General features: G+C 50.3%; 5 protein-coding genes across 5 annotated transcripts; 4 read left to right on the top strand and 1 right to left on the bottom strand.

The window, feature by feature from the left end:
• Positions 1–1,344: 1,344 nt before the first annotated feature.
• Positions 1,345–2,820, top strand: LMH87_004530 (uncharacterized protein; the record flags this gene model as incomplete). Its single annotated transcript, XM_056195764.1, has 5 exons — positions 1,345–1,391; positions 1,448–1,527; positions 1,588–2,307; positions 2,380–2,714; positions 2,770–2,820. 5 exons carry the CDS (start codon positions 1,345–1,347, stop codon positions 2,818–2,820), a joined length of 1,233 nt encoding a protein of 410 aa, XP_056049361.1.
• Positions 2,821–3,732: 912 nt separating this feature from the next.
• LMH87_004529 (uncharacterized protein) lies at positions 3,733–5,607 on the top strand (the record flags this gene model as incomplete). The annotated part of the gene is made up of 8 exons (XM_056195763.1): positions 3,733–4,103; positions 4,176–4,483; positions 4,538–5,017; positions 5,069–5,178; positions 5,234–5,276; positions 5,334–5,392; positions 5,448–5,529; positions 5,579–5,607. 8 exons carry the CDS (start codon positions 3,733–3,735, stop codon positions 5,605–5,607), a joined length of 1,482 nt encoding a protein of 493 aa, XP_056049360.1.
• A 1,592-nt stretch (positions 5,608–7,199) lies between these two features.
• LMH87_004528 (uncharacterized protein) lies at positions 7,200–12,286 on the top strand (the record flags this gene model as incomplete). Its single annotated transcript, XM_056195762.1, has 7 exons — positions 7,200–7,334; positions 7,384–7,516; positions 7,583–7,772; positions 7,824–11,676; positions 11,732–11,805; positions 11,863–12,077; positions 12,132–12,286. 7 exons carry the CDS (start codon positions 7,200–7,202, stop codon positions 12,284–12,286), a joined length of 4,755 nt encoding a protein of 1,584 aa, XP_056049359.1.
• Positions 12,287–12,724: 438 nt separating this feature from the next.
• Positions 12,725–13,362, top strand: LMH87_004527 (uncharacterized protein; the record flags this gene model as incomplete). Its single annotated transcript, XM_056195760.1, has 3 exons — positions 12,725–12,916; positions 12,971–13,116; positions 13,173–13,362. The coding sequence occupies 3 exons, from the start codon at positions 12,725–12,727 to the stop codon at positions 13,360–13,362; spliced, it is 528 nt and encodes a 175-aa protein (XP_056049358.1).
• Positions 13,363–13,982: 620 nt separating this feature from the next.
• Positions 13,983–16,083, bottom strand: LMH87_004526 (uncharacterized protein; the record flags this gene model as incomplete). The annotated part of the gene is made up of 5 exons (XM_056195759.1): positions 13,983–14,424; positions 14,479–14,825; positions 14,876–14,926; positions 14,980–14,998; positions 15,053–16,083. The coding sequence occupies 5 exons, from the start codon at positions 16,081–16,083 to the stop codon at positions 13,983–13,985; spliced, it is 1,890 nt and encodes a 629-aa protein (XP_056049357.1).
• Between the last annotated feature and the right edge of the window lie 427 nt (positions 16,084–16,510).

Genomic DNA, 16,510 nt, shown 5'->3' with positions numbered 1-16,510 from the left:
GTGGCTGGTTTGATGCGACTAAAGGGGTGTATCGCTTTGTGGAAATCTAGGGAAGAGAAAACGAACAGCCCTGCTACAGAGCTTCCGGTGTCCGATTGCCCGGGCCGAAGCAGAACATGTGGGGCGTTCATGCAAGGCTTTATTGTACCTAGGTCAGTCTATTTACTGGTAGTACAAGGCCTGCCAGTTTTCCAGCGTGGTGGGTTTTACAATAGTGGCAGCCGCATTTAAAAGATCCTGCCGTGTTGCTAGCATCGGCGCGAGACAGTTACTCAACTCTCGGCGATGTCCAAGACAGCCAAGCACGAATATGACTACCAGTCGCTGGTAGGCCACGGTGCCGCAGTGCCCTCCCATCGTCGCCACGCTCCACGTTCGAACAGGTTGTGAGGCAATACACAGTGATCAGTCGCGAGATACCTAGGTAACCAAGTGAAATGGGCTGTGAATGTTTGCAAAAATTTCCTGCTAGACTACCGCTGTATTATATGCCCAATGTCGGAACTACCACCGACCATTGTACCTCGCAAATGCTCTTGTGCTGCGACTTGGCTGTTGAGGCTGCAACCGGCAGTATGACACGCTACAGGGGCGCTGGCGCTGGTGAGCGTGGCACCGTCGCAGGCGTCCGTGGCAGCGTGCCCCTTGCGTGGTGCATCTACGTAGGTACTTGCCTGCGCGGGAGGGGGTGTTTTTGGACAGGGTACCTGAGAGGCCCTCCGTTTGCAACGTTTTCCTCCTATCGTGTCAGGATATCAGGGCACCCAGTCATATCAAAAAAATTGTATTTTTTTTTTTTAAATGTGTTAAGTGTTCTAGTACCCTAACAGGATAGGAGGAACACATATTAAGTCCAACACTGTATTTAACCCCGTCCTAAGAACAGCCCCTTTGCGCGTAGGTAGGTACCGAGCACCTTACTGAGTGCCTACCTAAGTGCCAAGGTACTGCCAGCCTGTCCCACTGGAAGGGACATGGTGCTGGTACTGGGATGTGCACTCTAGCTTATGATTGGTTTGAAAGCTGATACACGAGACTCCACACCGTCGAAGACTTTTGGACATCGAGAGTGAGGTACGTACTGGCGTACCTCCTCTCACTTCCCAACAACCCGGGCACCTGGTCATGCCAACCAAGAAAAAATCGCCCTTAGAAATTTTTCCACATCAACGCAACGCGGTCTCCCCTCCTCCCCCCCACCGAAAATTCGCAACCCCGGTCGCTTTGGGGCACCTCACTTTCTGCATACCCATCATCACCCCTCATTTCTTTTCCCTCTCCCTTCCTCAACGCCAACAGTAGCTACCATCGGCCCAGCGGTTACTTCGATTTATTTCAGCTACAATGGCCGAACCGATCCCAGGCAAACGAACGGACCAGATGACGGCTCCGTAAGTCCGCGATGCTGTGAATGTACCTCGACAAAAGCTGACCAACCCCACTCCAGTACGCCTCAGAACACTCCCGCGACAAACGCGCCCATCTCTTCACGAGCCCAGCAGCCTGGCGTGGCAAGTATCATGGAGGGTTAGTTATGAATAATGGTATCTGGTCATTTGGCAATACTAATGGGAAACCTCGATCTAGATGACATGGAGCGCGCTGCTGCCGCCTCAATTTTCGCCCAGAACCCGCAACTCGTCCAGATGATCCAAGGCCGTCTTGGCTCTCTCATTGGTCGCTCATCTGGATACATCGAATCTCTGCCGCCCACAGTTCGCCGCAGAGTTTCGGGTCTCCGAGCTATCCAGAAAGACCATGCCAAGCTCGAGGCTGACTTTCAAGAGGAGGTCCTTCAGCTCGAGAAGAAGTACTTTGCCAAATTCACTCCGCTCTATGAGAAGCGCTCCGCCATTGTCAACGGCCAAACTGAACCTACCGAGGACGAGATCGAGGCTGGAGAGGATGAGAACTTTGAAGTTCAGCCCAAGGCCACCGCGGCCGAGGAGGAGGGCATCAAGCTCGATATGCCCGAGAATGTGGCCGGAATTCCTGAATTCTGGCTTTCCGCCATGAAAAACCAGGTGACGTTTGCCGAGATCATCACGGACCGGGACGAGGCTGCTCTTAAGCACTTAACCGATATCCGAATGGAATATTTACAGGAGCCTGGATTCAGACTCATCTTCGAGTTTTCTGCGAACGAGTTCTTCTCCAACAAGACCCTCACGAAGACCTACTTCTATCAAAATGAAAGCGGCTACGGTGGTGATTTTATCTATGACCATGCTGAGGGCGACAAGATCGAGTGGCTTCCTGGTAAGGACCTCACAGTCCGCGTCGAAGCCAAGAAGCAGAGAAATAAGAGTAAGCACCGTACCACTTTTAAACATTATTGGATGCTCTCTAAACCGAGCCGGGCTAACATCCAAACTTTAGACACCAAGCAGACCCGAATTGTTAAGAAGACGGTGCCCACCGAGTCCTTCTTCAACTTCTTTTCCCCGCCCAAGCCCCCGAGCGACGAGGACGACGAGGAAGATGAAGATGCTGCCACAGAGATCGAGGAGCGTCTCGAACTGGACTATCACCTCGGCGAAGATATCAAGGAGAAGCTCATCCCTCGCGCTGTTGACTGGTTCACTGGAGAGGCCCTTCGCTATGAAGAGATTGATGACGGTGAGATGGAGGAGCCGGACTTTGATGACGAAGAAGATGAGGACGAAGATGATCTCAGCGATGATCAAGATGAAGAAGAGGAGACGGACGACGACGTAAGTGATACCGCCAAGCTGTTCTTTTATGATCTCAACTGCTAATGTTTTCCAGGACGAATCTGGAAAGCCCAAGCAAGAAGCCGCCGAGTGCAAGCAGAGTTAGGCGAGCAACTTTGGGTGTTGACTGCCAAATCCTGTAGAAGTAGGAACGGCCATGATGTGAATATTTATGTGTGAGGTTGAAGTCTCCTTTTTGTTGAGACATGCGCGCTCTCAACTCTGAGGGGGGAGGAATTGCAACATACAATGGATACATGACTTTATATTTGTTTACTGGTGGGAAAGACAAGAAAGGATATCGCCAGTACGACATTATTTATAAGTAACTAATGGAAATCATACATGCTTTGTTTCTTCACAATAGTCCACCATGACCAGATGACAGTTTTGCTCCATAAAGCATAAAATTGTAAAATTCTAGGCCTCCTTTGAGCAGGTAGGACGCATGCGTTTGTTACGGGTGAAGAAGAAAGAAGACGACGCTCAATACGTACATTTCAATTTGGAGACCTCCCTAGGCATGTGGTTGTGTGGCAATTGGTCCAATGAGCAGACTCCGTTGCCGGCATGCTAAGTGCAAGCGGTACTTCCGAAAATGGCCTAGCCGCGCTGCACAGGTGCCTGCAGGGCATCGGAACCAGCGGTTCTGACTCATTTACGGCGGTGTCAAGATGTTGATACAATGCAGAAAACGGAAAACGAGGGCGCACTTTTTGAGCTATTAATTAATGATCAGTTGATTAAACTTGGGTTACCAAATACACTCAGCATCAGCAGTTCGGTCAGAAGACTCGATTGATACTATTCATCTGTCAGGACCGGGCGGGTTGTGAGAGTAGGCGTGCAGCATGACAGGCCCTCTTTGCTGCAACGTTTTCGTGCCAAGCTGAATTCGGCAAGGCAAGCAGGCCTGAATCGGCGCTGGAACATGCCACCCTTTGCGCTTGGCTTTATCGGAGACTCCGCCCCACATGCCATCACTCTTCCACTGGGCCAAGAAGCAACTCATACATAAATGCGCGCAGCCCTGAAAGATTTGTATCGAGAAAAACCCTCATGCAAAGTGACTGGCACAATGACACCTCCGTTAGACATCGAAAAGGGCCCTTCCGCCCAAGTACAGAGAAAATCTGTGTCGCATAGCTGGGATCAGAATCTCTCTACCTCTCCCAGCGCAACTTTTCAGTCACCCCCACCAAGCTGGGCAAGATCTCTGCCACACCGCGGTGCTCCGAAACAGCTCAAGCCGTTTAACACCCAGGACGTCAAGATTCTACTGCTGGAAAATGTCAATCAAGCTGGATGTGATATTCTCAAGGGTCAGGGATATCAAGTCGAAACTTTCAAATCCTCATTACCCGAGGATCAGCTAGTGGAGAAGATCCGGTATGCCACCCGCTGCTCTGCCATGTATCATCACATTGTCAAATACAGAAAGTTGCTAATTGCTGGCTTTAGTGATGTCCAAGTAATCGGCATTCGGTCTAAGACGAAACTTTCGGAACGCGTCCTCCGCGAGGCGAAGAATTTGCTCGTCATCGGCTGCTTTTGTATCGGCACAAATCAAGTTGACCTCGAGTTTGCCGCGCGCAATGGTATCGCCGTCTTCAATTCTCCCTTTGCAAACTCTCGCAGTGTTGCAGAACTCGTAATAGGAGAGATCATTTCTCTCGCTCGACAGCTTGGCGACCGCTCCAACGAGATGCATCGTGGAACGTGGAACAAAGTCAGCTCTAAATGTTGGGAAATCCGTGGCAAGACTTTGGGTACGTAACTATACCGCCTTACTACTGCGATGCGACATCGCTGACAAGCCCCAGGAATTGTTGGTTACGGTCACATTGGATCACAACTCTCTGTCCTGGCAGAAGCGATGGGCATGAGCGTCATTTACTACGACGTTGTTACTCTCATGGCGCTTGGCACTGCCCGCCAGGTTCCAACTCTCGAGATTTTGCTTGGGGAGGCAGACTTCGTAACGCTACATGTTCCCGATCTTCCGGAGACTCGAGGCATGATATCTGACAGTCAGCTGGAGTGCATGAAGGTTGGTTCATACCTCATCAACGCAAGCCGAGGCAGCGTCGTCGACATCCCAGCACTAGTCAGAGCCATGCGCTCAGGCAAGGTTGCCGGTGCAGCTCTTGATGTTTACCCTGACGAGCCTGCTGGCAACGGGGACTATTTCACCAGTCACCTTAATCAATGGGCAGAAGATCTTCGAACTCTGAGCAACATTATCCTGACACCACACATCGGTGGTAGCACTGAAGAGGCCCAGCGAGCCATTGGCGTCGAAGGTATGGGTAACCGAGATACTTGGCGGGGACAATATGGCTGACGATTTGCAGTGGGCGATGCTCTCGTCCGTTACATTAACCAGGGCATCACGCTGGGCAGCGTCAATATGCCTGAAGCACAGCTGCGATCGCTGACTCTCGATGAGCCGAATCATGCCAGGGTAGGAGACAACGTACTCTCGAGGCGCTTTGTACAGTTTACTTATCGAACTCTAGGTCATTTACATTCATCGCAACGTTCCAGGTGTCCTAAGAAAAGGCAAGTCAGGGCACATGCACACCAACCTTTGCACGGTGTATCTAACATCTCCGGCAGTAAATGAAATTCTCGGAGATCACAACGTTGACAAGCAAATTAGCGACAGTCGCGGGGACGTGAGTGCCGCTTCTATCGCCCTATTCTAAAAATGAAACTAATTGTCTGATGCAGGTTGCTTATTTGATGGCTGATATCAGCAATGTTCAATATGCGCAAATCAAGGATATTACAGAAAGCCTCGAGGCCCTCAGCTGTAAGCACCTCACGTCAGGCTGCACTAAGGCCTTCGCTAACAATGACAGCTTGTATTATGACTCGGGTTCTTTATTGACGAGGCCAAAAGAACGCGTTGGCAGAAGCTGTTTCATATTTAGTGACGCTGTTCGACCGTTAATTATTGCTCACGATTCGCACGGGAACTTATTAAAAAAAGTATTGTCGCCGAGGCCGCCTTCTAGCGCAATACATAGCTTGAGTGAGCATCACATACAACAGAAGTACCCTTTTAGAATACTTTCAACATGTCATTCTGCCTCTCGGCGCACGTCCACCAATACGTTCAAAAACACATCTTCGGGCTGCCATCTTTTTTCCCAGCATGTACAATTCTACCTAGATATATACTCCCAGCCGGCGGTTCAATTTAGAAAACCGGTCACTTTTCACTGTCGAGGTATCGAGTATCACCTAACGGCCTGCAAAATGGAAGTGCTAAGACGTTAGCCGTCCTACAGAGTAATAAGTACAACTCAAAACCATCACGGCAAGCAAGCAAAAAGCATTTGTTGGTGTATTGGAGCTCTTAACTAAATTATTATGCACTATGGAGATGCATTTATTCAATTTCTTGATCAATTTTGCTATGTCTGCAACACCCCTAGTTTTGTTGCTTCTTGTCTCTACTTTTTTTTCTCTTCGCCTTCTCGCACCCCAACGAGACGAGCCGTGGCAGACTTGCCGGTAATGTGTAGGTTGAAAGAGTACAGAGTACTTCATACCTGCATAGGTATATTAGGGGCGGGACATTGTCAATTCCGTCGTCCACGCGTATGATTGGGGATCTCAATTATGGATTCTATAATGTTTTGAGAGTGTGTGTTCTCGTGCGATATTAATAGCAGCTGGCCAAAGCCTAGAAAGGGTCCGGAGGACACCCAGTCGTGCCAGTGAAGCCAAAGTGCAGACGCCATGAACCAGCCAGCCCCTTTTTGGGGAGGGGGCATGCAAGGCACCCCCGGTAGGTAAGTACCTAGGTTGGCCAGGGTTGTACCTAACTAAGTTAGGTAAGGTACGGTACGTTTTCCAGCTTCTCAGCACGGCCTGGCTTGCCTTGGTGGGGCCTGACCGCTGTAGTTTGGGATTGACGCATTTTAGCACTAACAGACACTGGTGTGAGACATGACTGTGTCGCGTTACTGGATTGTTGCAGCTACAAATAAGCAACCAGGCACGGACCAGCTGCACTGAGGCATCAGGGGCTGCTTGCTCAGGGCGTCAGGAGCACTGTACCCACAGACCAACGGTGACGCCCCTTGCTTCATGGCCACCTCCCAGCCGCCGACAGAACCTACTTGTCTATCTACTGGTATCACTCTTCTTTTCCAGACCATAACTTTTGATTTCCGCCACCGCAGCCCTGTGATCCGTGGATTGAGCTTGCAAAACGGTGGTTGATTGACTGGAGTTTATCTTCTAATCTTCGTTTTCTGCATTACGTGGCAAGCTCTGTGGCCCTGGTCTGTCTGTTCCAATTCAGCCTCCACCTGGCAGGCGGAATCTGCCCGACGACGGTTTCCCGAGTCCAGCGTCAGCTGTAACTGATGGTCACCTCATCGCATCTGCGAACTTCTTCCGTTACCATTTAGCGCCAATATCTCTCGAACACGTCGAGCCACCGACCGTACGCCGTCGACTCGAATTCCGATGGCGTCGACATACGATGTCGGCACCAAAGCTTGGCAGCCCGATGCAGCTGAGGGCTGGGTCGCCTCTGAGCTCGTGAGCAAGACCGAAGATGGCTCAAGGTTTAAGCTGGAATTCAAATTGGAGAATGGCGAGGTTTGTTAAACCATTGGCTACGATGCTGTTGCTGCGCTAACCTGTGCAGACGAAAACCATTGAAGTCTCAGCCGAGGCGCTCCAAACAGGCACGGACCCAGCTTTACCTCCTTTGATGAACCCAACGATGCTTGAAGCTAGCGACGATTTGACGAACCTATCGCATCTCAACGAACCTGCTGGTATGATGCTTGCATGAGAATACACACTGCTGTTCAACGACCGATCTAACATGTTCTTGCGAATAGTACTGCAAGCCATTCGACTACGATATCTACAGAAAGAGATTTATACCTACTCTGGTATTGTTCTCATTGCAACCAATCCATTTGCTCGCGTAGACTCGCTCTATGTTCCTGGTATGGTGCAAGTCTATGCCGGCCGTCACCGTGCAACACAGGCGCCGCATCTCTTCGCTATCGCTGAAGAGGCTTTCACGTGAGATAAACTGAAGTGTACTCGATGAGCAACAGCTCTAATATTTCATAGGGATATGGTTCGTGACAATAAGAACCAGACGGTTGTCGTGTCTGGCGAATCGGGTGCTGGAAAGACTGTCAGCGCCAAGTACATCATGCGCTACTTTGCAACACGAGAGGCACCAGATAACCCGGGCGCTCGTTCAAAACGCGGCCCAGAGGCCATGAGCGAAACTGAAGAGCAAATTCTAGCAACAAATCCAATTATGGAAGCGTTCGGCAACGCCAAGACGACCCGTAACGATAACTCCTCCCGGTTCGGAAAGTATATCGAAATCATGTTCGACGATAAGACAAACATCATCGGGGCAAAGATTCGAACATATCTTCTGGAACGGTCACGACTCGTCTTTCAGCCGTCCAAGGAGAGAAACTATCACATCTTCTATCAGCTTGTAGCTGGTGCTTCAGAGCAGCAACGCCAAGAGCTCAACATTCTCCCGGTCGACAAATTTGACTACTTGAATCAGGGCGAGTGCCCTACAATTGATGGAGTTGACGACAAAGCTGAATTTGAGGCGACCAAAAAGAGTTTGCAGACCATTGGCGTTGCCCAAGAGCAACAGGCTGATATTTTCAGGCTTTTGGCTGGTTTACTCCACCTTGGAAATGTCAAGATCACTGCCTCCAGAAATGACAGTGTGCTCGCTCCGACAGAACCTTCTCTGGAGCTAGCTTGCAAGATCCTGGGCATCGATGCCACTGAATTTGCCAAATGGATCGTCAAAAAGCAGCTTATAACACGAGGCGAAAAAATATCTTCCAACTTGTCGCAAGCACAGGCAATTGTTGTCCGCGATTCCGTGGCCAAGTTTATTTACTCCAGTCTATTTGACTGGCTAGTCAACATCATTAACCACAGCTTGGCTACCCCGGAGGTGCTTGATCGTGTCAAAAACTTCATTGGTGTCTTGGATATTTACGGCTTCGAGCATTTTGCCAAGAATTCTTTTGAACAGTTTTGTATCAACTACGCCAACGAGAAACTTCAGCAGGAGTTCAACCAACATGTTTTCAAACTTGAACAAGAAGAATACTTGAGGGAGCAAATAGATTGGACCTTCATTGACTTCTCCGACAACCAGCCTTGCATTGATTTAATCGAAGGCAAAATGGGCATACTCTCCCTCCTTGACGAAGAATCCAGGCTTCCAATGGGTAGCGACGAGAGTTTCGTCAACAAACTGTATCAGAACTTCAGTACCGACAAGCAGCACCAATTTTTCAAGAAGCCCAGGTTTGGTAAAACTGCATTCACGGTTTGCCATTACGCCATCGATGTCACGTATGAATCAGAAGGCTTCATTGAGAAGAACCGAGACACCGTCCCAGATGAACACATGACAGTTCTCCGCAGTACCAGCAACGTCTTTTTAAGGGAAGTTTTGGATGCTGCTTCTGCGGTCCGCGAGAAAGATGTCGCCTCGGCGTCATCGAACGCCGTGAAACCAGCTGCTGGGCGAAAAATCGGCGTAGCTGTCAACCGAAAACCGACTCTCGGTGGTATCTTCCGGTCTTCGTTGATCGAGCTCATGAACACCATCAACAACACGGATGTTCATTACATCCGATGTATTAAGCCAAACGAAGCAAAGGAGGCTTGGAAGTTTGAAGGCCCAATGGTCCTCAGCCAGCTCCGTGCCTGTGGTGTGCTAGAAACCGTCCGAATCAGTTGCGCCGGCTACCCTACACGGTGGACATATGAAGAATTCGCTCTGCGCTACTACATGCTTGTTCGCTCCAGCCAATGGACTGCCGAGATTCGTCAAATGGCAGATGCCATCTTGACAAAGGCTCTTGGTACTTCCACCGGCCAAGGACTCGACAAGTACCAGTTGGGCTTAACGAAAATATTCTTCCGTGCCGGTATGCTAGCGTTCTTGGAAGGCCTTCGAACCAACCGCTTGAACGAATGCGCCGTCATGATCCAGAAGAACCTAAAGGCAAAATACTACCGACGCCGCTTTTTGGACGCTCGAGAGGCCGTCATCCGCAGCCAAGCGGCGGCCAGGGCTTACATCGCAAGACGGAAGGCTCAAGAACTTCGCACGATCAGGGCAGTCACATCCATTCAGCGGGTTTGGCGTGGCCAGAAGCAGCGAAAGTCGTTCTTGCGCATCAGGAACGACATGGTTCTGTTCGAATCTGTGGCCAAGGGCTATCTCCGACGAAAGGCAATTATGGAAGCTCGTGTTGGCAACGCTGCCCTGGTCATCCAGAGAGCCTGGAGGTCGCGTCTTCAGAAGCGGTCTTGGAGACAATACCGCAAGAACGTCGTCATGGTTCAGAATCTCTGGCGTGGTAAGAGCGCCCGCCGCGAGTACAAGAAGGTCAGGGAAGAGGCTCGAGACCTCAAGCAAATCTCGTACAAGCTTGAAAATAAGGTTGTCGAACTGACTCAGTCGCTGGGTTCTATGAAAGAGAAGAACAAGGGCCTTGTTTCGCAAGTCGAAAGCTATGAGGCGCAGATCAAGTCTTGGAAGAATCGCCACAACGCTTTGGAGGCTCGAACCAAGGAGCTGCAGACCGAGGCTAATCAAGCTGGCATTGCTGTAGCTCGCCTCGAGGCCATGGAAGATGAGATGAAGAAGCTGCAGCAGGCTTTCGATGAATCCACTGCCAACATCAAACGGATGCAGGAAGAGGAACGCGAACTTCGGGAGTCGCTCCGCGTTGCCAACTCAGAGCTAGAGTCTGCCAAGCAAGTAAGCACTGAGAGGGACAAAGACAACTCCAGCTTAAGACAAGAGCTAGAGTCTCTTCGAGATGCCTTGGAAGTCGCAAAGAGAAGTGTGCCTGTCAATGGCGAGCTGGTGAATGGGACAGCTCCGGCTCAGTCTGTGACGACTGGGCTCATCAATCTGGTTTCCTCCAAGAAACCCAAGCGCCGCAGTGCCGGAGCGGAACCTCGTGATCTTGATCGCTTCAGTGGAGCTTATAACCCCCGCCCAGTCTCGATGGCAGTCACCAGCACTGCTCACAGGCAAAATCTATCCGGCACGACATATATTCCAGGTGTTGATAATATCGAAATGGAACTGGAGACTCTGCTTGCGGACGAAGATGGCTTGAACGAGGAAGTCACTATGGGCTTAATACGCAACCTCAAAATCCCCTCGCCGAACAGCAACCCCCCGCCATCTGACAAGGAAGTACTCTTCCCATCTTATCTCATCAACTTGGTCACTTCCGAAATGTGGAACAACGGATATGTCAAGGAGTCCGAACGGTTCCTCGCGAATGTTATGCAATCTATTCAGCAGGAGGTCATGCAGCATGACGGCGATGATGCTATCAGCCCCGGCGCTTTCTGGCTCTCAAACGTTCACGAAATGCTGTCATTTGTTTTCTTGGCCGAGGATTGGTACGAGACTCAAAAGACGGATAATTACGAATACGATCGCCTCCTGGAGATTGTTAAGCACGACCTTGAAAGCCTCGAGTTCAACATTTACCACACTTGGATGAAGGTCCTCAAGAAGAAGCTTCATAAGATGATCATTCCTGCGATCATTGAATCGCAGTCTTTGCCCGGCTTCATCACAAGCGAGAGCAATCGCTTCCTGGGTAAACTGCTACAATCAAACTCTCAGCCCGCATATAGCATGGACAACCTCCTGAGTCTGCTGAACAGCGTCTTCCGCGCCATGAAAGCCTACTACCTGGAAGATTCTATCATTACGCAGACTGTTACAGAACTTTTGCGTTTAGTTGGTGTGACCGCTTTCAACGATTTGTTGATGAGGCGTAACTTCCTGTCCTGGAAGCGAGGTCTGCAGATCAACTACAACATCACCCGGATTGAAGAGTGGTGCAAGAGCCATGACATGCCGGAAGGCACATTGCAGCTGGAGCATCTAATGGTACGCCGATTGATCTCTATAACGTCATGTCTTACTATTCTAACCTCGCTCGCAGCAAGCTACTAAGCTCTTGCAGCTGAAGAAGGCAACATTGAATGACATTGAAATCATTCAGGATATATGTTGGATGTAAGTGGCCTGCTCCCATAACCGACTAACTGACAGTGAATGCTGACTGGCCAATAGGTTATCACCGAACCAGATCCAGAAGTTGCTGAATCAATATTTGGTTGCTGATTATGAGCAGCCGATCAATGGCGAGATTATGAAGGCTGTTGCATCTCGCGTCACTGAGAAGAGTGACGTCCTACTACTCCAGGCCGTCGACATGGACGATAGTGGGCCATATGAAATTGCCGAACCTCGCGCCATTACTGCCCTGGAGACTTACACCCCTTCTTGTAAGGAACCATGGCTCGGACCAATTTCAAGTAAATAAGCTAACAATTCTTCAGGGCTGCAAACACCGCGCCTCAAGCGGCTGGCTGAGATTGTGTCCGCACAAGCCATTGCCCAGCAGGAAAAAATTGACTATGGGGATGGTGACGAGTTCAATCGCCCTGCGAGCATAGCCGAGGTTGATGAGCTAGAGAACGGGCCGGAGCAATGAAGAGGGTGATGTGTCTCTTCTGGATTTTGCCACGGCAATTTTAATGACGATGTGCTGATGAATCAACTGATTTCGCATGTACAATTGGTGTTGATGTTGGGACTTGTATTTCGCCCCAGACATGGCTAGATAAAAGTAGGTACGATGTTGTTGTGAATATCACGGTCAGTGATTGATTGTGGTACATAAATATGGCGATCGGCTGCTGTCCTTATTGATGTTGAAGTGCCTCTGTGGAAATATGGTTGTCCTGGCTGGGGTGAGGCGAGTGACGGCTTTTGGGTGGGGCTGAAAAAATCAACGTCAAAAGGTGGTGAACATTTTCTCATGCCACAATGACCTTCATCGGCACTTCACAATATCCGCGCACTTGACTTTAAGTCAATAATTGTATTTTTCGTCTTCTTGGCCCGTACAATAGCATCGTGGCCTTCACGGATGATAGCAATGAGGCAGTCTCCGAACATCATCGTAACAGGTACCCCCGGTGTGGGCAAGACTACTCACTGTGATGGCCTGGCGGATAAATTGGGGCTGCGGCATATCTCTGTGAACCAAGTTGTGAAAGACAAGGGTTGCCATGAGGGTTGGGACGAAGACTTCCAGAGCTGGATTGTCGACGAAGATAAGGTGAGTGGTCCTGTGTGTGGTCTGCTACGGATAGTATGCTCATAGTTCGACCAGCTACTAGACGCCATCGAGGATGAGGTGAAGCAGGGTGGCTGTTTGATAGACTGGCATGCCTGCGATCTGTTTCCGAGGAGTTGGATCGACTTGGTTGTAGTGCTTCGGGTAGATTCTACCACCCTCTACGATCGGCTGAAGGCAAGGTATGTCATTCCCACACGCGCCGTTGCCGCGTAGACTTTCTGACATGCTTGGACAGGAATTATGCGGAGGCCAAGCTTCAGGAAAATCTGGATTCGGAGATCATGGAAGTCCTCTTGCAGGAGGCGAGGGATTCTTATGATGATGAGATCGTCATCGAACTCACCAGTAACACGTCCGATGAGATGGAGACGAACGTGGACCGAATTGAAGAATGGGTGAAGCAATGGAAGGCTGATAATAATTGACTGGGCCTTTAATTCGCCAGCTATGTTTGTTCGGTGAATGTTTTGGTCTGCGATGGGGCGCTACTTACAGCCCTGCGTTGATAATCAACTGGCTGGGAGGGTGGCTAGGCATCAGAAGCCCAATGCTATAGCGCATCACGACAGGACGAGGGTACGCGTGGCTACAACGACCCAGGGTTACACGAACGGTGAATACCACGAGCCAATATTCACGCCCGTGTGGGCGGCAAAACGCACGCCCGGGCCGTAAACGCTGGTCAACCACAGCGAGTACAGGGTAGCGCATACGCAGAGCCCGAATAGTAATGCATACTCGGAACCAATTCGCATCGTGAACACTTGTGCGCGTAACTTGCCATTCGCTGTCATGATTTGGTGTCGCGGCATTGTCTACCAGTGGAAGTTTCACGATTGCGTGCTGTATCGCGTGTATACGAACTGTGCACTGATAAACTGGAAGGTTACAATCACACCACGAGGGGCAGGATCAAGCAAGTCACAAGCGAGCGAAAGCACGTAAAAAAGAGACAACCAATGCAAGGAGATTACATATATCTAAGTATGTGGACAAATCAATGCAACACTCAACGCCGGTAGCTCCCGAGCAAGGTCTGTAAGCTTCACGCGCTCTTCTTACCCCCCCGGGGGCGGTCCAGGGAACGAGGATCGAGGCCCCTGCGCCTCATTGCGCTCCTCTTTGCACGCTCCATGTATTCCTTGTCTTCGTCTTCATCAAAGCCACCAAACTCGCCATCTGGACTTTCGCCATCGGCGTCTGCAGATGCTTCGACAATGGGAGCCTTATCCGTAAGTAGCACGGGCCCGTCAGCACTGGCCTTGCCCCTGGACACACTTGCCGGCGTGGGCGCGATTTTCTTAAACTTGGCAACATAGAACCCATCGACGTTGTAGGTATGAGGGTAGTAACGGCGGGTCAGCTTCAAGCTCGGGTCGAACGTCTTGCCCATGTAACTCGTGAAGCCCTCCTTACCGAACGGCAGCTCAGTATCAACGAGCCTAACGTTGGGTCTTCGGGATAGTGCGTAGGCCACAACCTGCTCACTGTAGTTCTGTTAGCATGGCCATCGCAGTGATCAGTTCCCCCTGGCTACTTACTTCTCCTCCACTGTGACACTGCAAGTCGAATACACTACGTAACCACCGGTGCCTGCGTGGTTAACCGAATCGATGGCAGACAGTAAGAGTTGCTTTTGCGTATGAGGCAGAGTCATAAAATCGCGCTCCGTCTTGTTTGTCTTCACAGACGGATCTTTAGCGATGACGCCAGTGCCAGAGCAAGGGGCATCCAGAAGAACCCTATCAAACCCCCCCATGACGCGAGGGAACTCCCTAGCATCATAGGAACAGACAATGACATTTTTAGCACCCAATCGGTGAATATTGCCAATCAAACCCTTTGCGCGAGCCTTGTTGGGATCGTTGGCCACGATAACACCGGTATTCTGAGGGTCATTAGCCATAGTGCCAAGAACTGCATACCAAGATACTGTACCTTCATCATGGCGGCACAGTGCGTTGTTTTACCACCAGGGGCTGCGGCCATCTATTAAAGGTCAGTACTGCTAGCCTAAGCCCCGACAAAGAAGTTGGCCTTACATCAAGGACTCGCTCGCCACTATAAAATCTGTCAGTAAATAGTGTTGGTACTGATCACGGCGCATATACGTACGGTTGTGGCGAAAGTGCCATGACGGGAAGGAAGGATGAGGCAGCCTGGAGGATATAGTGACCCGCCAGGTATTCTGGCGTTGCTCCCAAAGGAATGGATGATTCGAAAATCTGCAACCCGACCTTACTCCACTTGCCAACTGGCTCCAAAGTCACACCTCGATTGATCAAAGCTTGTGCTAGGTCTCTGCGATGAGTGCGCAGAGTGTTCGTTCTGATAACAATTGGTCTTGGAGCCTCGTTGGCCTCGAAGAAAGCAAATGCCTCTCGGGGGGTAAAAAGATTGTAAAGCTTCTCGGCGAGGAACGGAGAATAATTGTAATATGCGCAGATATCATCGAGAAGTTGAGAGGTATAGTCAGCGCGAGAGCGACCTTCCTCTGCCAACTTCCCGAAGTCCCCAAGGATTCTTATGATATCCGTTATTCTCTGACGCAGGAGTTGTAGATCGGGAGCAAGAAGTGAGTTCGAATTTTCAAGTTCCTCATTGGATTCATCCAATGAGCCGAGAACTTTTGGTCTGTCGCCATCCAGATTCGTCTGCAGTGCAGACTCCTGGACTTCAGCGTCCGCCTCGGCGCGCTCCCTCTCCAGTTGCAGATCCAACTTCTTCGAAAGACCCTCAATGTTCGCAGCAGTCAAGGCCTCTTCCTTGTCGCTGTCGTCTTCATCGTCGGAGAATACGAATCGCTCCCTCTTGTTGGTAACCTCCTCGTCAGAGTCAACGACCGAGTCACCAGATCCGATGAAGTCGTCGCCGAGTTTTGCGTCCGAGTTTTCTGCAAATACACCGTCGAGGTCGTCTTGCGCTGGCGATTCGTCTTCGCTATCCGATTCGATCAGAGCCTTTTTGCTCTTCTTGGCAACTGCAACCTTCTTCGCCGTGCGACGTCTCTTGGGCGCTGCAGTTTTCGTGGGCTGCTCATCCTCATCAACAGGAATACCAGCTTTCCTTTTCAAGCGCGCAAAATGTTCTTCAGATAGGGGCTCTGGCGCACCCTGTTTTCTCTTCATGCGACGTCCTGGACCCATTTTGCTCGGAAGAAGACAGATACTTGTCCTGGTGCAGGATGAAATAGTGAGGTTCCGGGCAGGGTCCAGGTAGGAACTTTTTTCTTCATGGTTATCGATAGCGCTAGGCTGCCCCACTACCCGTGGCGCCCAGTACGGGACCGGGCAGTTGAACGCCGAAAATTACCTTTGTAGCAGGCGGTTCGGCTCGCCTTTACTGATAAAATAACGGAACACAAACACAGAACATGGGTGGTCATGGAACGGCACACCCATAGCGCGACGAGTTTCAGTTCAAATCACGCGAGTGTAGCAAATACATCAGCAATTGCAATAGTGATTGCACCACGCATGACTCTTACACCAGCATCCGCAATCACGATCATCAAAATCGTGCAAAAGCTTAGCAAAAATGATACTTCTTGTCCACGCATTGCCTATCAAGAAA

The sequence above is a fragment of the Akanthomyces muscarius genome, chromosome 2 (genome assembly GCF_028009165.1).
Source record: "Akanthomyces muscarius strain Ve6 chromosome 2, whole genome shotgun sequence".
In the NCBI taxonomy this organism is placed as follows: Eukaryota; Fungi; Ascomycota; class Sordariomycetes; order Hypocreales; family Cordycipitaceae; genus Akanthomyces; species Akanthomyces muscarius.
The sequence above is the reverse complement of the archived record's forward strand: the minus strand, read 5'-3'. Positions and strand labels throughout refer to the sequence as shown.